This window comes from Linepithema humile, chromosome 2 (assembly GCF_040581485.1).
Source record: "Linepithema humile isolate Giens D197 chromosome 2, Lhum_UNIL_v1.0, whole genome shotgun sequence".
Taxonomy (NCBI): domain Eukaryota; kingdom Metazoa; phylum Arthropoda; class Insecta; order Hymenoptera; family Formicidae; genus Linepithema; species Linepithema humile.
In genome coordinates this window covers 4,351,501-4,376,488 of record NC_090129.1, presented here as the reverse complement: position 1 = coordinate 4,376,488, position 24,988 = coordinate 4,351,501, and the positions used below count along the sequence as shown (strand labels likewise).

General features: G+C 36.5%; 1 protein-coding gene across 5 annotated transcripts in view; it reads right to left on the bottom strand.

Moving 5' to 3' along the window:
- TfAP-2 (transcription factor AP-2) overlaps positions 1–23,410 on the bottom strand; it is a 190,258-nt gene extending 166,848 nt beyond the window's left edge. For 3 of the 5 annotated variants that reach the window (XM_012369815.2, XM_067350426.1, XM_012369813.2), the window contains exons 1-2: positions 12,978–13,413; positions 12,570–12,608 (exon numbers count right to left, since the gene is read on the bottom strand). Coding sequence is in view for 2 of the 5 variants with exons in the window: in XM_012369813.2 (XP_012225236.1) it covers positions 12,570–12,608; positions 12,978–13,154 (216 nt within the window). In the remaining 3 variants the exon portion in view is untranslated. Of the gene's footprint in view, positions 1–12,569; positions 12,609–12,977; positions 13,414–13,622; positions 13,683–19,935; positions 20,128–22,653 lie in introns of those variants that run through there. The other 2 variants (XM_067350427.1, XM_012369814.2) reach the window with 2 other exon arrangements.
- Between the last annotated feature and the right edge of the window lie 1,578 nt (positions 23,411–24,988).

Sequence of the window (24,988 nt, the reverse complement as noted above, 5' to 3'; positions counted from 1 at the left end):
GTCGACGGGTCGACTCCGGTGGACGTGGAGGCGCGATTCCCAAACGGAGGCTCTTTCGGGAGTCGTGTGCTCGCAACGGGGGTCGTATCCCGCAGGGCCTTAACACCGACACCTTCTGCCTCTGTCTCTCTTTCCCGCTCACCATCCCGGATGCTCCCCTGCCCTTCCTTTTTAAAACGCATGACTGATGCGCCCGCTCGATAGAGCTGCCTTCGAATCGCGAATATCCCCTCCGTCGCCGTTCAATAAGATTTCCATTTGTTCGCGACGTCTACGGCGCTAAATCAAAGTTCGACGAAAATTCCAAATCGAATTGCGTCGCAATCCTTTCTCATTATTTTTATTATAATAAATATCAGTACCGTGTGTTTGAACATAATAATGGATTATACGACGATGTGCGATAAAACGTGGAATGTCATTAATTGACACAAAATTTGTGTCATCATGTTAAATGGCAATATTATTCGAATTTTAATGAATAATAGATGCAAAGTTCTTCAAAGCGAATTATAACGTGATTTTAATTGGTATAAAGCTTCAATCAAATAATTAATGTAAATATTACGTGCTATTTAATGTAAATATTATATGTTATTTAACGCTTTAGTAAATATTGCAATGTCACTTTTGTTAAATATATTCATAAGTAATTATGTCCTGAATACTTTTTTGCCTTTTTTATGATAATCCATAATGTGTACTTACAATTCTAATCTCTACGCATAATCCGATTTCGAATCTTTGATATAGATCACAATTTCAACAGCAGAGAAATCAAGTGAAATAATCAAAAAGATTCAAATTATCGGACGGACAAAAAAGCGAAATATTTCAAACATACCGCGATACACGCATCCGGTGCGCAGAAACGCGTTTACGCATCTATGATATCACTGCAATTAATTGAAAACTAGCAAGCTATATCATTCTCGCGAAGATGTTTTTGGCAGAAACGTAAGCTGATCGAATATTGAAACCGACCGCGGTAGCGAGCGGAACGCACGAAAAAAGCTATCTGCGCGCGGCGTTAATGAATTGATTAAAACACAAAATGAATCACGGCCCGGTGAAACCCGCCACTAAAAACTCATTAAGCTAAAGATTCCGCCGGTGATTTATCGTGAATTATAGTACCCACTACCTGCACCGTAGACACAGCATTAAGCCGCGCGCGATATAAATTAGCGGCCGGATGATATTCGCGTTGGAAAAACAATCGCCAATTGAGAGGTCGATCGAATCGCTATTCAGCCGTGCACGTTAAAACGATTTTTCTTGAATATTGGTTACGTCATTGACAATGCCGTCGAGATTGTTAGTCATGGAACTTTTTATTACCGCTAAATTATATTTTTCATTGTTGTAATAAATATTTATTGTTTCGGTGTATACGCGGCAAATATTTTGTTAATACTCTTTATTAAATATTATGCAAGATAATCGACAAGCGCGTAAATGATGGTGAAATATTGGTCGATAGTTGCGCTCCGCGCAAACTAAACAAACTTCGATAAAAGGATAAAACATTAAACTTTAATGATTTATCATCACTTGCATAAGGTTCTTGGAAACCAATTTTAATTTTTTTTTCCCTGTAATTTACATAATCACGGAATGTGGAATATTTATATCTCGAGATTTATATCTTTTTATGAATCAGCTAGCATTAAATATGGACCGCATAATCGATAACTACTGTTGGCCGGAGTGATTATATACTGGCCGTCATAACGCGATCTTTTATTGCTGCTGTAACAAATGTTTTTCGCGAAAAAAGAATACTTGTGTAGCTATCTTGAACAGTGACACATGGCTATGCTTTAGTAAGATAGACATATATTTACTCTGTCTTCTCGCCGTAATCATATCGTGTGCGTATGCAATTTACTCTTTTAATTAATCAAAATTATTTAATAATTTTCTCATAACCAAATGTTTAAATCTTATTTATTCTAACACACATCATATGTTCTGACCACCAGAAATTCCAATTAACTACAAGGAGATATGTGTGTGACAAAGCTATTTTACATATAATAAATTCCAATATACTATTTTTTTAAATATGTATAGAAAAAACAAATTTTTAAAAAGATAATAATAATAAAATGTAGACACGTGTCAGGACTTTAACAAATAGTTTTATATAGATATATGTAAAATAGCTTTATCACACACATATCTCGTTGTAGTTAATTAGAATTGGTGGTGGTCGAGACATGTGTTAGAATGCACAATCGAGGTCCTATTAAATGCAGCCGACCAATAAATCCTCGGCGTTTCTTCGCACACCTGAAACACGGGTGCGGCTCAGAAAAATCGCGGCTTATTTCGTTTTGCACGGATGCAACCCCGTCCTGTCCGGCGAAAGAGATGGTGACCTCCGCGCCAGGTATATCCGTTAAACGACTCGTTAATTGTATTTTTAGGGGCTTCCTGCGAGAGGTCTCAGTTCCTAATTTACCGACTCGGCCGTTTGGTTTATAGGGGCCCCGATGTGTACCCGTTTATACTATAACCGACACCACACCTCGTTAAATCAAAGGACCGGAATATGCTTATAGCTATACGCTCCCTAAGAATTATAACTGTTGGAAAGAAACGTCTCCGCGCCTCGATCGAGCTTGGAACGCAGACGCTATTCCCAATTTTCTCCGTAACGAGTCTGAGTCGGCATCGATTTTACACCGTTCCCTCGTTCGAGATTGCGGCGAGATATAAACCCAGCTTGCGATCGGAAGCTTGCACAATTGCGAGTGTAATATCGAGCAAGTGTAGTTTGTCGAAATCCAATTTGTATGGTGTCTCCATCGAATTTTTTTAATTATCATTAGGCAAATTTACTGAAATGACATAAAATTGCGCATAAAAACTCTCGACATCTAAATATATCGGTACTAATTTTTTTTAAGAGTCGCAAAGGTGAACGTTATAAGCACTATTTACGATGCATCTTAGATTTGCAAAAAAACTAAACCTGCCTAATTCGCATTAATTTTTAAGATGTTCACGAACGATAACAAAGATAGACGAAATTCATTATTTTTCGTGACATTATTTTTATCTTGAATGTAGATTATACTGTCAAGTTTTTATGAAGATAAAAAGCCTTGAATGGCACGTTGCCTAGGGCCCGAATACGAAAATTGAGCCCTGACTTTATCAGGTCACCCTGTACAGAAGTTCGCGAGCCGGCAGAACGACCGGACGCGGTAGATGCAACCCGAGGAATAAGAAAAAGGCGACGCGAAGAGGAACGATGGAGGGCGACGGGTGCTGCAGGAGGAGGGACGGAGGGGGAGAGGGCGTCAGCCATATGGACTTATCCAGCAACGCAGTCCGAAAATAATAAATCTCTGAGCGTGCTGCGGGATTATTAAAAGAGTCCCTAGCTCGTTCCCCTTCGGGAGTGGAGAGCGTGGTGAAAGAGAAACAAAACGCATTAGCGTTTCTTAATGAAGCTGAGGGATACGAACGAGCCGAGGCAACGAACGAACGAACGAACGAACAGTGCAAACGGCAACTACGAACGGACGGTCGGACGTACGAGCGAACGGCTGGATAGACGGACGGACGTACGGATGGACGGATGGACAGTCCGACGTTCAGAACTAATTGGAGCCACGAGATATTAGGAGAGGCCGAAGAAGGACAGAGCGGCGCTTTTGCGGAAGGAAGACAGAGAGCAGCGCGAGCGACGAGAAGTGGACGACGAGAAAAGGGATGGGGGGTTAAAGTGGTTAAGGGAGGAAGGTGTTCGGGAGAATGCTTGGATGGGTGGCGCGGATCGACCCACCGATACTCGCATTAACAGCTAGTTTGTCCACGTTATGAGTTTGTTTAACGATATTGCGTCGAAACGCCTGGCACAGCGCGCAAACATGAAACGGTGTCGTCAGGTTAAATGATGTTTCGGATGAGCCGTGTGTTTATTTGACCGGGCTTTGCATGCTAATGCACGCTATGCGACAAAGTACACCGAGTGTCGACCGAAGTAAAATCTCGTTTTGTAGAATGCAAAAGTTCCGCTTTAAGTGTCTTGGTATCTGTAATGTTGTTTATCTGCTTCAACAATCGATTTCGAATTTGAATAAACCAAAACGGAAAATAAAATAATCAATTTTCGTTATTTGAAGCCGTTATTGTTATTAAGAGAAATAAATATTTGTTGATTACGTTGTGTGTGTGTGTGTGTGATGTTAATCTTGATTTTAATTATAAGATAATTTTTAAATGCTGAAAGTTAATGTTTGGGAAATATTAGAAAAACCAATCGCGTGATTTCTAACAATCGTTTAAAATGTGTGTAAAAAATTGATTATATTTCAAATATAAATTTGAAAGTTAATAGAAAACATATTCGTCAACTTAACTGAAAGTGATGTATAGCATCCCATAAATTTTGCAATGATAGATTTACGCGCCATATCACAAAAACATTAAAAAATAGAAAATCTTCATTATGTTCTCATAATAATCAGAGCGATGGTGGAGGCCACGAAGACAAAGACGCGACTATCATTATGAAGTGTGAGTTGACAACAAAAAGGACCGCCCTGTCTCTTGGATACTCGGAAACGGTCTATGATGTTATTTTAATACCCATTTTTACGCTCTCACAAATTATAGTCATCTCGGGTTGCAACAAAAGCGGAATTAGCATGCCTTTATGATAAAATCCGTGCTCTCATATCATTATCGAATTATGCTACGCTGAAGATCGTAATCGAACTAAAACGATTCGCCTAGGAGTAACCCTACGTCGCAACGGTACTTCTCTTTTTTTTCGTTTCTGCATTGAGGACGAGCAAGATGCTTCTATTTACAAAATTTAGTATACAAAAATTATATTGAGAAATACAACAAAACGATCAAATTAAAAAGAGAAAATGCTATATGCGTTTTCTCACTTATATTTGTTCATATTTTACGGCTTCGGCTTCTTTTGCGAATAAATAACGCAAAGATAAAGAAAGTTAAAATCTTGCAAGATTAAATTATCGAATTTGCACGAAATGAATTTTGTGACTATCAGAAAATTACAACAAAATTTGAAAATAAAAAAATAGTAAAAAGTAATGTATCTCGTGGAAAATGATATAATCTTACTTATAAAATCTACATCGCGAAAAACGGAAATTAGACATTTATTTTACTCACGATAGAGCAACAGATACTCTATCTAGAGCGATATTAAAAAAAAGTGCGAACACCAATTCGGTCAGAAAGTCCACGATGTTCGTCACTTGAAAACGTATATTCCTTCAATTTTCTAGTCGAGTAAGCGCCGTTTGAAGGGCCCTTGTGCGTCTGGCAAAGCGTGCACTATCCTGTTACGCGATCTCTCCCAGCCCGCAATCAAAATTCAAATCACACTTTTACAGCCGAACATAAAATCAATATTCGCCCTTCGGACGCGCCCCTAAATTCCGTCGAAAACAAATCAATGCTCTTTTGACAGTTAAAGTCGACGTCTCGATACGATAATCTTGAACAATTCTTACGTCGGAGATAATCGTTATTCATTTTTAACCGTAATATTGTCTTAGCGCAATATTAATATCTCCAAAACGAACAAAAATAAATATTTAAAATACAATATTTGACATTTTTTACTTAATTGTCTCTCTAAAAATCAAAATAAATGAATTTATAAGCTTATCACAAATAAACATATAAAAATATATTTTATCTAAAAATTTATTCAATATTTTGACGAACCACAGTTTTGCGTGATACCAATTTATATGCATATTGGAAATATATATAGATGGCGATGTAATTCGCGATATATTTGTATATAGCACAATTGCTTATATTTCTCGCATGTTAAAAATTTTCGTGTAATATCATAATAACCATGAAATAGCATGGCATACGTAACATTGCATACACTGGCATGTACCTGTTGGCATGAAAAAAATAGATCGTCTGATGGTTGCGGAGTCCAAAGTATAGCAAAAGGAAAAGAAGTTGCTTAGGCATCCGGAATAGTGCCCTTATAAATGGTTTTTCTATATTGCCTCGTGTCTGGCTCACGTTGGACATGGACATGGGTTACCGGTTCATTTAAATAAGTTAAGGGTCTCGCTTAGTGCCTTAGCGGGTCCATTACAGCTGGGCAAAAGCGGCTAATTACCTGCCTGACGTGAGTTATAAACCCCTCTTCGGCCATCGCTCCCTTCTTTGAATATTTTTAACCGGTATCCTGATTTTTACAATGAAAACGTCGTGCGTCTGCGTTCCAGGGTTTTACAACGTTGCGGCGTCGACCTGAATGCGCGCATACAAATGTATTCACCGCGTACAAAATATATCACGCGTATTCAAAAATTTTAACCACGAATGGCGATTTAATTTTTGCGACTTTAATGTTACGGCTTGATAACCGAGTTAATTAATGTCAATTCACGTTGCTTTAATTAAATTACATTTAATTAAAATAAAATGTTAACTTTTACATTAACATATTTTTCATTACACGACGTTGACGTAATTTTAAATTTATGTCTTTTATATTTCAATCCAGAAAATATATCCAAGTATCGCGGCGCTAATTCGAATGGCAGAGCCAGTCCAAGCGTTATGCCTCTGCCGATCGTAATGATGTTCCTCAAACGCGGCGAATTAAATGCCAATTTCTGAAACACGTTGCGGGGAGCGCGATAAAGTAACACGGCTGACAGTTGAAATTTCATAACAAACGATCGCGAAGGCGGTACCTTTTGGACAGAAAATTAATCTAGTTTGTCATAACGTGGGCGGGTTAGTTCAAAGTGCCGCTAATGAGAAAAAGGCCGACCCGCGTCTTTCTTATTTGTCAATGGGATCATCGTACCCATGAATCACTGCCGGGAGACGCTCGCCTCGAATCTCACATGCTGTAGGTGGAATTCGCTCAAGAAAGGGCAGAAGATACGACACATGACATTTCATTTTTGCACAATTAACAACGTGCAAAAAAAGTTGCATAAGAAATGAAATTATTTTTTACAATCTAAAGATATAATAGATGCTTTCTTAAGTATTACGAGATAAAAACTCGTAGATTATTAAAGGTGACGATGATTAATGTAAAGTTCGTGTTCTCTCTGCTATACATACCGACTTTTACCAATATTTTCCTATACCGGAAACGCGCGCGGGAATTATAGATCTGGCGATTGAATAACGAAGCCTTTAATTCGAAATTTAGTTAATCATACGATGTAAAGCAGATTCGTATGCATTAACTCAAAGGTTAATAAATAATTATGGATTGACGAGAGTAATAAATAGAAATATAAGCAGAAATATAAGAGAGCAAATTATGCTCTCACATACACACATGAATAAATAGTAACGTTCATAATTATAATGTAATAACATATCACTATTAATTATACTTTATAATAATATTATAATGTGCGCATATAAATATTGTTATATACTTCATCCGCTGTTGATTCGCATTCCGTTGGTGCAAGACAAACAAATTCAAATTTTAATCGGAATAAATGCAGTAATGTAACTGTCTGATTAAATATAATTAAACTCTAATCAATTAATATATGCAAACATTCGATATTATTGGCTAAATTGTATCATAATGTTATCGTAAAATTTATCATCCAACCTTTTTTCGGGACACTTTATACATCTTAGACACACATCGCCATTTTTCCGCGACGATTACGTTTCCTTTAGAGGCGAAGCTTCAATTTTGTGCGCAGTGGCCCTAAAAGGGCCTACGGGACTGGTTAGCTTTGGTTAGTGGTCCTGGAACGATGCGAACGACACGAGCGGTTGACGAGATAGACAGACACTAGGGAGAGAGTCTATTTCATGGTTAATTTGGCTAACTCGATTTCACCACCACCAACGTGACCAGCCCACCACTACCACCCTCGAAAGACCGGGTCCGCTAAACTACATATAGGGTGAATTCCATGGCCACCCTCCTGTTAACGCATTGCTCGCAAATTTCTGTCTATAAGAGCAATCGGACTCGCGTGCGTTATTTGAGAGTTGAGAAAGTAATTTCAGCAAAATAAGTATAAAATAGTCAATTTGCGTATAAACTTATTTGTATTTTCAAATAATTATGTATGTATCTAGTTAAAAGTTCGCCTTGTTAAGATAATAAATCACAGACAGTGTACAAACTGCAAAAATTAAAATATAATTTTTAACGATTAAAAAAAAATATTATTTTTGAAAGATAGGTGAGGGAGATTGCTGTTTTTTTTAACTGTGTAAAATGATGTTGATAAAAACTGAGCTGTAATAAAAAATAGCATAGCATTTCACAATTTTATTTGTACCGAAGGCAGATAACAACGAGCGACGCACTTCCAATAAATTGCAATCGATGGTAAGCAATAAATGCGAAACAGTATATCTAATGGAAAAATCCCAGTGATAGAATATATCGTTAAAATATTTAAACTCTCCGAACAGTTGTCATGCATGTCCAGAAGGAGAAATACTCGACTGCAAAAACAAGCACCTCTCTGTGCTTAATATTTTAATAAATGTGCAAAATATAATGAAATATTCAACGACCATCCATTATGCAAATTAATAAAGCTTTCTCTCATAAAATGAGTTTGATCAAAATACTCAGACGCGCGAAATATATAATTCACGTATGATAAGGAAAAAAAAAAAGGAAACGTGCGAAATATGATAACGACCTCGCCGAGAAAATTATCTGTGTTAACAGTAACATGGGGCAAATCCTTTGTTACTGTACGAACTACGTTCTTGCGTTGCCCTATACACACGCCGCGCCGCGCTATCTTTCAAGCTGAGGAAAAACACTGGCAGGCAGCGTACGAGTATCAGGGACTCGCTTTTATGCGTGGGCGTATAAGACGACAAAGAAGCACCTTAAGCACCGGTTTATTCTGCAACTGCGGGATATCCTTCCGCGGTTGAAGCACGCAGACTCTCTTTGGTAAGCACGCCACCGTTGCCTATGTCGCCTACTGCGTTTCTGTTCTTCCTCTCTCTCTCTCTCCTTCTCTCCCGACAAAGAGAAGCGCGCGTATAAATAGGAAAAAAAAAATTTCGAGAAAAGTTAGACGCAAATATTAGTTGAACGCTGGACTAGTCATTATTTCTCTTTGTACTCGCAAATGCCACGGTGTCTTCCGCAAAAGGCCGGAACAAAGGAGCGTGACATCGCGCGGTTCCACCCCTGCCTTCTCCATCCTTCCCCCTCCTATCTCTAATCTAACCCGGCCTCGATCCCCTAACCACCCACAGTTTCGCCGCTTCCTTTTCTCTCTTCTTTTTTTTTTTAAGCTCGAGTCTTAATTACTGGAAGCAGAACGGGTTAAGGACTAAAACACAAGCCGACGTCGGCTGACTGATCACGGCGCGTCGCGACTGACGGCCATGCCAAATGAAAACGGTCCAGAAAAATTATTATCACGGAAGATATGTAGCACCTGCTGCTTCCCCTTCCCTGTTCCCTATTTCTTTATTTCGCGCATTCTCCCTTTATACTTTTTCCCTTTATTTTCCATTGTTACGAAATCTTGCTGAAATCTTAATGGATTTTTTGTTCGCGATAAATATCTGTCAACAGCAATGCCTCAAAAGTCAGTTCTTTTACAGTAGATATTAAAATTAAAAATTGCAATTATTTCAAAATTTAAAATAATTTTAAAGTATGATAAAAATTCTGATAATCTTATTTTCCAACAAAATTCGAATAAATTTTACTTAAAATGTGTTATTTTTAATGACACCTAAAACGTTTATTTTAAAATAAAAATTGCATAATAAATGTTTCAAAAAAATCAAAGTTACGTTATTCAATAATGTTACCATTTTATTATAAAATTGTTTTCTTAAAAACTTGTAATAATTAACTAAATTTTGAAAAGCACGCTCCTCAGTAAACAGACATAAAGTACCTTTTCTCTAATAATAGTAGTTATACTGTCTTGACATCACAAGGGTTAACTGTGGTACGGCAGAGCGAAACGTCGCGCGACCCGAATGTGTCGTCTGCATTATGCAGAAATGTGTCGTGCGACACGCACGGTATGTAGACGCATAACGAACAAAGTACCGTGGCCCTTTGTGCAGCCACTGGGGGTGACAATGGGCCTCGCTCTCAGCATTGTCACATAGGTTAACCAACGTTTTCGAGGGGACTATCGTCGATGTTTGGCGTCGTCCTGCTCGCCGACAGCCACCGTCTTTTATTCAGTTCCAGTACCTACTGCCCCACGAACCGCGGCGAAACTGTAATTGCAGTGCATTAGATACACACTTTTACATATTAACTCGTACCGCGCCATAGTAAAGCAACAACCACAACTGCTTCCCCTACAATCGCATACGATACTATGTATTTGGATAAGCGAAGGTTTCGGCACTGCTCTATGCGTGCTCTATACGTGCTCTATCGACGGAAACAAATGATGCTTATGCAAAATTCAAGCAAAACTGTTTACTTTTACCCTATGCAATGTATAACTTGCAATAAAGATCGATAAATATTTTTGGATTAAATTATTTTCTGCAATCTATCGATGATTTATGCTGACGACTTGTTTGTACAAAACCAAAATTGTTTTTAAATTCAATTCATAGAACGTATAGTATCGCGAGATCGGAGAAAGCCTGATAACAAAGTTATTATAAATATCATAATTCATCAAATATGATAAATTAATCGTTATTTTTTTATGAATCTTTATTTTTCAAAACAAATATTTTGGCTAATACGCGTTTTAACGAGAATATTATCATAATCATATTTCATGCTAAATAATATAGTTTGTTTGACGTGGTACGATAATGTCACTTTACGATTAACATTAAATATTAATATTGCATCATAATCATAATAATGATGCACAACATTATTCGAGAAGGGCCCAAAACTATCCTCACGATCGAATGAACAACAGAGTCGACCGCACAATCAATTTCGTATTTTCTTTTTTTTTGACCATAACGACCACGACTTCTCGATCCTTCGTGATGACGGTCGTCTCCGCGCGAAATGAAATCGAAACACAATTTGTCGTTCCCCACGTCGCCCCTCCGCCGCGTTGCCCTCGCCGCGTATCTCCCTCGCAAAACCATCACGCGATTACGCTAATTCAGGTATCATTTATTTTTCGTTCACCCTTCTTCTCCTTTCTTCTTCCGCCCTTTCTATCGTCGCGCAAACGAAGCTCTACCCCCCCTCTCGTCAACGAGGGCCACGCTTGAATCTACCAACTTTGAAGTGCCGGTGGGTTTTTGATGTAGCCACCAACTGTTCTCGCCATGCAAAATAGTGAATCACGCATTAAGCCGAGATAAAGCGACAAATAACTCAAGTATATTGAATGGACATACAGAAGATCATAACACTCGATTACACCGAGAGCGAAACTAGTACGCATTGATAACTTGGAAAAGTGTTTTCTTTCGGTACGATAAATCGAACAGCATAGGGCGACGAGATTAGACGATTTGAGTTAATCAAACTAGCGACGTTCTTTAATAGAAATAAGCACATCAAGTGCCTTTGATCAGTAGTAGCTTTATCTTCACGTGATATTCAAAAATTGAAAATATATAGAAAATATACTTTTTATTTACCAAAAATAAAAAATAAAAAAAAATTTTATGAACAGGTATTTTTCGCATTAGAAAATAAGCAGTATATTTTCTTGTGTGTCAAAATAAAACTGTTTCAATTATAAAACTTAGAAATATTACTTAGAAAGTTAATTTTAAAAAACTAAATAATTATTACAAGGTTCAGAAATACCTTCTACAACTTCTGAAAATGATTATTCCTGATAGCCAACATTTACAAAATTTTTACTTTCGCAAAAAATAATTATTTGAAACAATATTTCATATAATTATATAAAAAGAAAATTTTTTATCTAATTGCATTGTTCATATTGCAATTAGTAACGCTAGAATACTCGAAATGCAAATACAAGATAAAACAAACTTTGTGCCGTAATTATAAGCCATAAATTAAAAATTAACTAAAAATGATTTGAGTAATTATAAAAATTACAACAAAATTGCAATGTAAAAAAGTGTAACGTACCAGTAATATTTTAAGCATTGTGCAAAAACACTGCCAAAAAACAAGTAAATTACAGCAATTGTTCTAGAAACGATTTATCAAGAATTTATTCGTCGCACCAACGAATTACGCATTCAAACCCATACTTTGATCGTTTGCGCTTTTGTAAAAACATTAATTAAATGTATTAATACAATTAAATAAAAAATTGTAATTATGCAAAATTTATGAAATTATCATTAAAACTGTATGGAATGTAATATTCTCAAAAATTTATATTTTCAAAATTTTAGTTTCTACATCCAACTTTTTATAATTTATGTTTTTGTATAATTATTCCCTATTAAAATTAAAAAAAAAATAATTTTATATTTCATTACTTATTTATAAAATACAAATATTAAAAGAATATGAGTGTTAAAGCGCAATACAGTATACATAGTTATATAATAAACATTAGCAATTGAAAAACAGCAGATGATATCAGTATCTTGTGTGTAATTATTCAACAGTATATGAATTCACTTACCGGTCGTTGTACTCTAGCGAAGCATGCTCTGAGCTGCACCTGGAGAAATTAATATATATTTTAATTATTATAAATTATGTCACATTTTATGCGTATGAACACTATGTATTTAATTTATGTATATATTTAATTTTTTTTCATGTTGATATGTAACGACAAAACTATATACAATAAATTACGTAAATAATTGTTCAATAATTTTGATCAATATTTTAATAAATCTGATCAATATTTAATAAATGCTTCAATAAATATTTTAGTAACTATTATTAAACATTTTACAATAGATATTTAATAAATACATAACTGTAATTATGTATATATTTGTTATCACAATTATGTACATATTCAATTAATGAAAAAATAATTGTTCTCATCAGTTAGGGTATTGCAATTTGCTTTCCTTACAACTTCCATCTCCGACTGCTCCGCAATGAATAACCAGAAATCTACACATCTTGCTTCCGAGAAGGCACAAAAATCACAGACTGAATCATGTCTCGAGTTGACTACGCCACAATACACGATACACGAATCGTAAACGCGAGTAAAACGTACTTTGTGCCTCAACGCGTCCGCGCACATAATTTTTCGATTATTATTGTCATCTTATACGTTCGGCGACCTATTTCGGCATTGTACATACATTTCGTGCGAGATGAACGATAACTGCCTTGACGCGGTTACCTTGGGCAAGGTTATGATACAAAAATACGCGCGAACACGCAAACGGCGTACTACTTTTTACCCATTATGGCTTTCGTTTCGACAAGTTAAATTTTGACCATGCTACGGCCAATGAAAAGAGTACGCTTCGATCCTCCTGAACGAACATAGCTATAGTTTCGCGTGCTATCACATGAAAATCTACACTCATTGAAACGGTAATTTCTTTGAGTCCACGGCCTCGTCGTCAACCAAAAGACGAACGACGAAATGCTGTTAATTGCGATCACCTGCCGTAAATAACACGCCCTGGCAGTCGCCCGTCGCTTTTATCAACAGTCTCGATAAAAATTTATATTTATTCTACATTTTTAACGGGTAAAATACCTTAAATCGCGGAACATCCAATGCTCTACGTGTTATCCAAACCGACGCGGCGTCAAAAAGAGGAAATTACAATGGTGCCAAATTTGATTTCATCAAAATATCATAATGCTCGTTTCTACCAACATAGTTTAGAAAATTAATCCCTAGTAATATTTGGTTATAACGAATCGTAAGCCGAATTAAGTGAAATAAATCAAATGTTACTAGGGACTAATTTCTTAAACTGCATTGATAGAAACGAGCATAAGGCGAATATCTATGATCTATCGACACATTTTGATGGTGGCACTATTGCTTATTGACGCACGCGCCGTTTTTCATTACGACAATGACAATCTCTCTTCCCGCTTTTTTCTTTCATTTCATGTCGGTTCGGATGAATGCTTTGTAAGTAATTACATATTATACCCATTAAAAATGTGAAACGTGTGCAAATTTTTATCGAGACTGTTGATTAAAGCGATGGACAAGTGCTGGAATGTATTATTTAACGTGAGTGTTCGTAGTTAATGATGTTTCGTTGATTGGCGCAGCCGAGATTCAAATAGGTTACAATTTCAGTGAGTACAGATTTTTATGCTACAAATACGCAAAACAATCTTTCTCGCTCAAGAGAATTGAAGCGAATTGTAGAATGTTTACATAAGATGTTTTAATGTTGCAGATTTAATTCGCTGGAACAAAATCGCGTAGTTTAGTTGTGCGCGCGCGTATCGGTATATGATGATCTCTGTATATCGTCAAGGTATTTCGCCATTTGTTTCACTCGTTCGATGTTGCGTATGACATGTAAGATGATAATAATCGGACAATTATGTGCGGACGCGTCACGTAAAATGCGTTTTGTCTCACGTTTGCATTTCGTGTATCGTGGCGTGATGAATTCAAGACGTAATTCGGTCTGTGATTTTTATATTTTTTCGGAAGTGAAGTGCACAGATTTCCAGTATTCCATGGATTCTTCAATTGATCACAATGCGGAGTAGTCTTAGATGGAATCCGGAGCGGGGAAAGCGAATTACAACACCTTAGCTGGTAGGTACATTCATTCATTCATTATTTAATTGTGTACATACTTGCAACAACATACACAATTACAATTATGTATTTTATTGAATATATATTTCAACGTTCGAAAATATCTATTAAATATTTATTAAAATTTTTAAATAATTATTTACGCATTTTGTTGCATAATTATATTCTAATCAAAATGGAAGTAATGAAATAGTATGTAATAATCAATACGCATAAAATGTGTATGATAATTTATAATGATCAAAATATATATTAATTTTTCCAGGTGCAGCTCAGAGCGTACTTAACTAGGGTGCAACGATCAGTGAGTGAATTCAATACATTCGTGTGTAATTATACAAAATATTGATTTTATTTGCTGTTTCTTCATTCGCCAATATTTTCTTTATGATAAACCATATTTTGACAATTACATTTTCAATCTGCAATTTGTATTTTTGCAAATTAATAAAATATAAAATTATTTTTTATCTTGAAGGCAAAAAATTTTAACTTTTGCGCAATAATGTATGATATTTATTAATTTTAAATCACAAAATTATAAAATTTATATTGTAAAAAAGAAAATTTATAGATACAAATTGATTTAATTTTTTTAGATTTGAAAACAAAAATTGTGGTAATATAACTAATTTTGAAAATATTTTATTATAATTATATTCCTGTAAAATTTCAATGTATATGAATCTTTAATTTAATCTTGTTATTTAATAAATTTAATTATTCAATATTTCATCAAAGAATGAATTGTCAAAGTATGGTTTTGAATGCGCAATTGGCTAAAGTGAGGAAAAAAATATTGATATAATTGCTTATGCAATTGATACAATCAACTTGCTTTTATGACATGCATTTTGTTGAATGGTTTTATTTCTTGTCAAGCATCGTGAAATCGAAGGCCTTTACGATATGCTTGACGAAAGTAGCTTCTGCATAATAACTAAAAAGTATCAATATATTACTCTTTTTGACTGCAATTTTGTTATAATATTTATATTTATCCGGAACAATTTCTGGCTATGGCTCAATTTATAACTAGTGTGGATTGTGATTAAGCATTAACATTACATATTCTTTTATTTTAATGAATAATAATAATATAGTAATATATTATAATGATAACAATACACTTGATTTAAAATAACTAAAACATTACGTTCGCTGCTAAAAAAAATCGATGTGTTAATGCCAGTCAGGAATAAGCAAACCACTCAAATTAAAATTCCTATTAAATAATTATAAAATAATAAGAATAATAAATCATGGTAATAATGTAAGAAATACAAAGTTTGATATACTCGTACATATTCACGACTTGTGGAAAGTAAGAGGGGTATACAAGAGACATGAGAGTGATCTTCGGCAAAGAGAGGGTACGTGAGAGCAAAGTATTAATTCTCCCGCATAGCGGGTATCACCCTTGTTATTCCAACCAAAGACACAACTCGCCACTCGGTTTCGCCACGTGACCCGGATCATACTTTATTGGAAAATGTGTAAATACTCGCCGCTCCCATTGCATTTTGACGACTTTCTTCCTATCGCGTGTGTTATTATTTCTCCCGCATTTTTACGACGACGGAGCTTTTTCAATACCCAACAATTTTACAACTGGACCAATGAAGCAGTGTTTTGATGCATTTTGTTTTGTCAAACTCATATTTCCATGTGTAAACAAAAACAGTAAAACTGAATTTCAGTGCAGTAATTATTTTTATAGAAATGAATGGCATTCTCTCCAGCCAGTGGTTGTGAATCCATAGCATAGTGATTATAGATATGTACAAACTACCATTTCAAAAATATTTTTGCCCTTCGTTCACGTTAATCCGCATCTTAAAATCAGGTATATAATTTATATAATTCAGTTTTAAAAGCTGCATATTATTCCGCTCACAGTGACATTAATTATCTTGGACATATATAATTTGTTTTATATAACATTTCCTTTATCAATCAGAGTGCATAATTATATCGTAAAATAACTTTTCCATTTGGTAGAAAAATAGAGAACAAAGTTTATTCACATATTTTATAAAAAAGAAAACATGAAAAATGTCAAAAAATGTTAAAGTCAAAAATCTTCACGCAACTTACATTTTAACGGTTTCTATCGATTCTAACGGTATGTTAAACGCAGTCTCGTGATTTGAATAAATAATTGAAGTCCATGAAAGTATGCAATGTACTTGTTGCCAGTGGAACAAATTAAAGCGTTAGGAAGTAAGACTAAGCGTACAAGTAGTAGTTGGCTACCGCAGGATTGCCTTTCAGACAACGTAGGCGAAGCTAGCGAACTCAGGCTAACAACATAATTCAATACAGGGCTACTACCTAAACGCGTTTCCGCTATCCGCCATGCTCGGGGACTTACATTTCCTGCTGTTACTATGTGATTTCCGTGACCACCATGAAGGGGAGAACTGATGCGCGCCATACCGTATCCAAAGCACAGCGACGGATAGCCCGGGTTTTTTACTTGATCAACGATTTTTTCCCGTTTCCTCGCCATTTGTGTGTGAGTTTTTTGTTTTACCCAAACGGGCGATTAATATCGAGTCCGTCAATCGTGACATATGCGGTCTAACGTAATATTATACGAAGTGGTAAAACTTACGGGATATATATTAGTGATTGATGATATATTCTGTGTAACGAATATGGATTATAAGAAACAGAATGTAAATAACTGCTTTGTAGATATTTTAAAAGATTTTTTTGAAGAAAATTTATATAAAAAGTTGTGCTTCGCTAGATTAATCAATGCGATATCGATTAATCGTATGAAGAATGATAACTGATGAAATATGATATAACCGCCACCTCCAAAAATCCTAGAAAAACAATGAAACACACAGATGACATTTGTTTTCAAACATTAAGTGTTATATAGCAAACTCTCGCGCGAATTATTAAACAATAGGGGATAGATCGAAGTTTTATGGAACTGCGATCGCGAGAAACGTGACGAGTTAGTTTTACAAACAGCGGAGGAATTTATTTCAAATAGTTCTCGCGGATAGAATGACAATGCAGCAGATGCGGCGTGAAACAATACGATTTATAGACGAGTTTCATAAAGTTGAATAGATCTGATTGTGAGATAGCTTTTGCCATTCGATATTATCGTATCGTATTGTTAACAAACAATATTGATTTTGCTACAAGGAGGTACATTTCAGAAATCAATATTTTTCAAACAAAGTTCTCTATTTTGTTCATATTATATTCTAGAAAAGAAAAATCAGATCGCGTATTCTTTATATTTGCTATCTTTTCACAACTCCGAAAGAACCAGGCGTGCCCCGCATTTTCATAATTACGTCCTCCACATACCTAAGTATATAACAACCTGGTATGTATACAAGAACTTCGCATTTACGAGTATCCCCCCTTAGCTAACGATGGAGCTCACGGAGACGTTCATGAGTCCGTTGCATGTAAGTCCCTTATGTAGGGCCGGTTAATGGGATTCAAATCGTCTCGAGACATCTTGGGTTAAAGACTGAACTCAAGAAGTCTCAAAATATCTTGCGAGACTTGTTGTGATTGAAAGTCTTGAAAAGTCTATAGTACATGTCTATAAAACATATGTGTGTATATTATATTGTGTAGGTAGTATGTGTTACATTATTCAAAAATATTTAAGACATTCAAGGCATTCAAAGCTTTCAAGACTTTTCAAGATTTTTCATGCAAAACAGTCTTGCAAGATGTTTTGAGACTTTTGATTTTCGGTCATTCTTGACTTGCCTAAAAATTTGCAAGTAAGAATCTTGAAATCCCATCACTAGGGCCGGTATGTAGGGCCGCCTCTTCAAGTACGGCACGGCTCCGCGGTATCGCGTGCGCGCATTACCTAACCCACCGGCGTCGTTTTTTCAGCGCGAGTACGCGCGCGCGTAATCGCGCAAACCCGTTCCATGCATCGCATGCGAAACGTCGGAGCGTGGATCGGGCGTCGCTAATTTGCGTCGGTAATGACCACGTCTCCACGAGGGGGAGAATTAGCCGGCGGGAGAGGGAGGGAAGGGTGCCGGTACGGTGGCAGCTCTCTCCGCCGATCCGTATCTGACGTCTGGTTGGCTGGTTTATGAATGGGGTGGATCCGCAACGATCGCCGGTACGATCGCGGAAGAAGATTGATCTGTCCTCGATGATCTACGATTATCAGAAACGCTCGCGGTAAATAGGGCCCATTTAGCTCGTTTCGCCCGCAGCGGCTATTTTATGCCGATCGTATGCGGAAGCGGTTAAGACGGTTAAAAGCATGCAGGAAATCCAGCAATTGTAACGCGGCTTTTTAATGTGCATTTCCGATGCAATTCGACAAATTAAGAGAAAACGCGCGAGACACGATAATCCGCCGGACAAACAACACTTTATTTGACAGATCACACGTCTTTTCCGTAATCAGACTGTTACGCGCGAACGTTTTCCGTATAATTACAATAGATATAAATGTATAATAATTTCATAAATGCTTAATTGAGAAAAGATAACGCTTCAATTTTATTTCATCGATTATGGCCAAGTGCGGACGCAAAACGAGCGGTTTATCGATGCTCGCCAATCGGACGAGTTTTTCAGTTAAACAGTTTTCGTCCGCAGACGCCTCGTTAGAATTACATATTCGCGTAATAAAATAGCGAGAGAGCGCAGCTTCCGTGGGCGGGAGAATGAAATACTCGTGTGCCGTGCTATCTCTGTGCCGCATATAAATATTCATGTTACATACAGCAGCAGGGAGCTTGGATATCCAGGATGTATTCACGGAGGATAATGTGTTTACTGCGACGACGTGTCTTGATATCTTGGCTAAGGTAACGCGAGCTTCAAATTCAATATTTCCATCCGCGCTGCTCTATCGCGAAAATTACCCAAAGACACATCTCGCTATTCTTAGCGAGCATATTAGACTGACTGAGACAGATATCCTAAATAATATGTAAAGCTTCACCTGAAGATAAAGTTCAATTACGCGCGCGCGAGAAGTTATCCGTGACTTTATAATATCATCGTAATATCTACTTTAAAATCTAAATTTTAACAGCTCAAAATTCCAACGTTTTATTATCTAAATTTTTCTGAATCTTTTAAATTGCATATCTTCTATTCCGTTCAACTTAATTCACATCCACTTAATATTTTTTGTATTTCTTACACTTTTAATAAGGAGCCTTAGAAAGAATTTTATTTCACTAAACGCACACTTTACATTCAGTCCAGAGTGAAAGCCAACAAATAAATTCAATATGACAGATATAACACTTACCTGCCAGGCGTTGGAGTCCAGAGCGAGGTAAGACATGTTGTTGTTACTGTCCTCCGTGATTGAAAAATTTCTGGGTTACTCAGGAACTCCCGCCGTTCAGCACGCTACCAATATCCAACTTGTCACTCAGGTTCCGAAATGATCGGCAGGCGGCATCTTCCGTCGGCAGCTTTTGTTAAGACGCAAATCGTACTGAAAAAATTGCCGAAGAACACGAATGAATAATATACCAAAATGTTACATAAAATCTCAAATTTTAAGGGCGGATTAGACAAAAAATTGGCAGGTAAATGCAATTAAAAATAAAATTAAGAAAATATCATAAATTAGGAATGAAAAAAATAATTTTCTTTTAGAATTCCAAATATTAATAAAAGAAATTCAAGTATGATTTGAAAAAAAAAACAATTTTTTAATTTAAAATTTTATTCATCTGCCTTTAATTAGAAACACTAAAAAGAAATACCGCGTCTTCGACGAAAACTAGACTACGAGAGTTTGTAAAATTCATCGCAGTAAAAATGCGTTTCTTAAAAAAATTCAAAAAATTTTAATATTATAATTGAACCGTGCGTGAACAAGGCGCGAATATCAAGCAAGATTTGGCGAAAATTTCCTGCGGTGAGTAACAAAAATGCGAATTACTTTCGTCGGCTGAAATCCCTGGGGCGTCGCGTCAACGGATCGGGAACTTAGTTAAGCAAAGTTAAATACGGCTCCCCGAGGTGGCACGACCGCTTTTTAATTGCAAACACTTTCACAAAACGAAAAGTATCCCAAGACGCTCGGAAAGCGGAGATTACCATCCTAGCCTATTCTTTTTCGCTATTCCTACGAAATGTCTACAATGAAACATTTTGACAAATATTTCATAGAAATGCTTGCATTTATTGTTAGCATGAATTTGTAGTACTTATAATTAGTAATTTTATTACAATATGAATTGTGAAAATTTATATTGCTATAAATATATAACTTTAAATGGATAAAGATGCACGGCATAACGCGAATATGATAAAATTTAGAATTATTTAAAATTTATGAAAAAAAGCATTCTAAATTTATTAATTAGCAAACGGAGCATGAATAATTACAGAATAGCATTAATGCTAGATGCAATAAAAATTATATTGCTCCAATTTGAATACGAAAATAAATAAAAAACGTGTTATAAGCTAATAAAATATAACCATTCAATTACGGAAAGATCTATATTGAATGGAAAAATTTGTGTTTGTATGAACGATGTTTCAATCCCTCTTGATGAGTCTAGTAAATAATGGTGAAACTTCAGAGAATAATTTATTACTGGAATCTCATCAGCGCTATTCATAAAAAGTTATTGAACGCAATTACATTGTTCTCGCTTTCAAAATTAAAACAGACATAATAAACGCCACATCTTTCCATATATTCTGATTTATGCAAACCCGTGAATCAAAGAATATCATCGTTATTAAATTCAACGCAGAGATACGTATTTTCTGTGCTCATTTCAACCAGATTCTCGCGACACTTTGCACTAAATACAACCGGCATTTATATCAAACGATAATCACATTATTATTGGCGACACCATTAATCACACTTTATAATTCAGCATCGTGAAGTTTCATGCAACAAACGAACCAATCTAAATTGCAAATTGTTGTCTCCGTATTATTTATTATTATACTCGAATTTATGTTAAATGAAACATTTACAATGAAAATGATTAAGACGAGTCTTATGTTTTACATTTTTATACATACTATTTATACTTACTATATACAATCGTGTTTTTTTATTAAACATTCGTCAAATTAAACACCCATTAAATGTCTATCAAAATTCTTTAGCGTTTTGAAATAAATAAACTTTGTTCTTCAAGAATCACTTCAAGAATGACAAAACTCACACAAGTGACAAAAATTTTCTCTCGAACTATGAATTTCTTATATTTTTGCTTGTAGATAGAGAAATGTAGCTACGTTTATAATAATAAATGGCGTGTAAAAAGTTACTGGATAGTTTGACAATAAATTGAGCAATATATCTGATGCTGTTTGGTCACATTTCAATAGCAATATTTTTGTCATGATGTGTACTACTGATTTATAGTAAACTTCACCGTTTACTGTATCCTAATTTTTTTATTTGTATACCAAATAATCTCATGCTCGAAAACCTCTATAGCAGAAATTATTTGGAATAAAATATAACGTTAAAATAAAACATTATGTTTCACATTTGTCAAGAAACTACTTGGGAAAAATTCAGTCAATCACTGTAGAAAATGTATTTGTGCGTATTGTCTATGTAACTTCACGTAATTATTTTAGCGCACAGAAGTCTTTTTTTTATATTTTTTATTTTAACAGAATTAATGCATGATAGTTAATTGATATAATATATACTTCTTGAAGCGATAAATTTTATAAACGGTCAACGGTTGATAAAAATATGCAGAAAATTTGTCCAAATAGGCTCAGATCTTCACAGATTTATTATCAAACCTTCCAGTAATTCTTTTTGCCCACAGAACAGCTTTACAATCGTTTCGCGAGCTTTACGTTAAAAAAAGGTCCAAGATCACTATATCGTAATTTTCCCGGCGTTCACGGTGATCACAAAACATGAAATATACACGGTTTCCCCGTTCATTATTCTTAGGAGCACACTCGGTCCATCGTTGTGCAAAGTTTGGAGCTTTATGCCACGTTTCCGAAGCGAACTCACCTCGTCTCGTAATTCCGGTCGCGCGGTTGTTCACCGACGGGCGGCGGCGACGGTGACGGATACCAGCGAAACCCGCGTTTTCGCGTGAAGGGATGAAAATACGCAAACGGAAAAAGCGTGTATTTATTCAGTGTGTATTTATTCCGCGAGCGAGAGCCGTGCGCGTACGTACGCATACAGTGTCCTCGTAACTTAATCCGCGAACGGATTATCGGAGGCTAATTCGAAACGCAGTCACTCCATCCTTCTCTCTCTTTCTCTCTTTCTCTCCCCCCGTATTTCTTTCTCTTCCTACCGGCCTACCAGCCGGCTCCCTTCCTTCTCTCCCCTTCCGTGACTTTCTTTTTCTTACCCTCTCTCCACCCCCGCTCACTCCTTCCCCGCGCTCGCGGACGGTCTGTCTTCCTCTCTGCCTCTTTCGTAAGTCCTGCTGAACGCTGTATGTATTCGATTGCACCTTGAAATCACTCGGTAACTTGTCGAAGATGGTAAGCGAGTCGGCGCGGCATGGCGCGAAATTTTCGCGACGCGGTGCGACAATGATGACGACGGCGATAACGGCGATGATTTAGGACGATGTCGTGCGGTGTGAATGCGTAAAATAGAATACGTCAAAGTGCCGACGACTACTTCCGTTTCGCGTCGCGTTACGTTTGCGTTTTCCGTATCGTGTATCCCCGATGTATGTTGGCCCACCGCACGTGGCGCGTCGCGACGTCGCACTGCGCTTCAGGCGAGAGAGGCGCCGCGGCGCCCCCCCCTTCCCTCACCAAGCCGTCCAGCCGTTCGCCCTGTGCCACCCCTCTCGCGGCGACGATGCGCCTCCGCCGCCACCACCCGCGGCGCCGCGTACTATCGCCTGCCCCCGCGGGGGTGTGGTGCCTCCGCCTACAGTCACACGACGGACCCTGCGCGGCCCTGTTTCCGTATACCTGCCTGCCGGAGAGGGATGACGGGCTGGTCTAATCTAGCCTAACCCTGAGCGCGTCGCGACGTAACCCTACGCGGACCGAGCAACGTCAGGGTTGCTTGTCCTCGAGTGAGTAGCGTGGATTTTAGCGAGGGAGACATCGGTGAGCGAGCTTGCGACGCTTCCGCGAATTTCGATAGATGAGGATAACGAAGAAGTGGCGTGGGCAAATCGCTTCGCCGTCATCAATTAGAGATCCAAGATAGAGAGAGAATGAGAAAAATATATTTTTCTCTATTACAAATCTATTTTTAAATTTACGCAGAACTAAATTTATATCGCTAAAGCCTAGTTTAATACATCCAAATATATTTTTTATATTTTTTAAAATTAGTAACGCATTGCAATAATATGTGTAGAAACATTTTTATACAAGAGAAAGTGTTTGCATGTTTTAGGAATATACCTATCTTATATATTTATCTTGAAAAATAGAGAAAAGTTAAAAAATGAGTTTTTCTTTCATAATTGATAAAAGAATTAATATTTTTATTCAATCAACAAGCAAATTATCATGCCAATTACAAATTGATAGAAACGTTTACCGCAGTTTAGATTCTTTAGAACTTAAAAGATATGCAAAAGTAAATGATCGTTAAAACGTCAAACTTACTATAAAACTAGAGCATTGCAGAACAATATAAATTTTAACATGATGATTTTCTCTACACACGTAAATTCAAAAATTAAGTAGTGCAAGCTATTTAACATTAACTCTTGCCTAAAATTAAATGAGTTCGACAGAAGGATTTTAGTCCTTCATAAAATGTTACAAAATATTTTTAAAAGTAGTCAAAATTTTACTTTCAATACGTTCTATGGGTTGTTTGAAAAGTGGAATTCATGTACAAAGGATTAATCTGTTTTATCTCTAAACCTCACAAATTGTATAATTAAATAGAAAACATTTATAATATTCAGTTAAAAAGAAAAGAGAGAGAGAGAGAGAGACATGTAAAAACTTCTTAATTTATAAAATTTCTTCCATTTATTTTATTATTATGTAGATAAATATCGAGAACAGTGCTCACTTTACGGATTTTTCCAAGACTTGGCTATTTTCCCATGTAATTCGTCTCGCAGAAAATTCGAATCCACCCGAAAAATCCTTCGCGCGTATATCGGCAAGTAGATACAACAAAGTAGAGAACCGAGGAAAAAGGGACGGAGCTATCGACTCGTTGGCGTAGAAACAGATGGATATTGTGGACGCTGCATGGCTGTGGATTGTACGAGAACGGCACGCATCCCTGTTCTCTCCCGGCAGCATCGCGCAATCCACGGATACATCCGCGCACGACGTAACACACCAGCGATGGAAACGACGACGGGCACCTAGCATAGTCTGCGCATGACCGATCGATG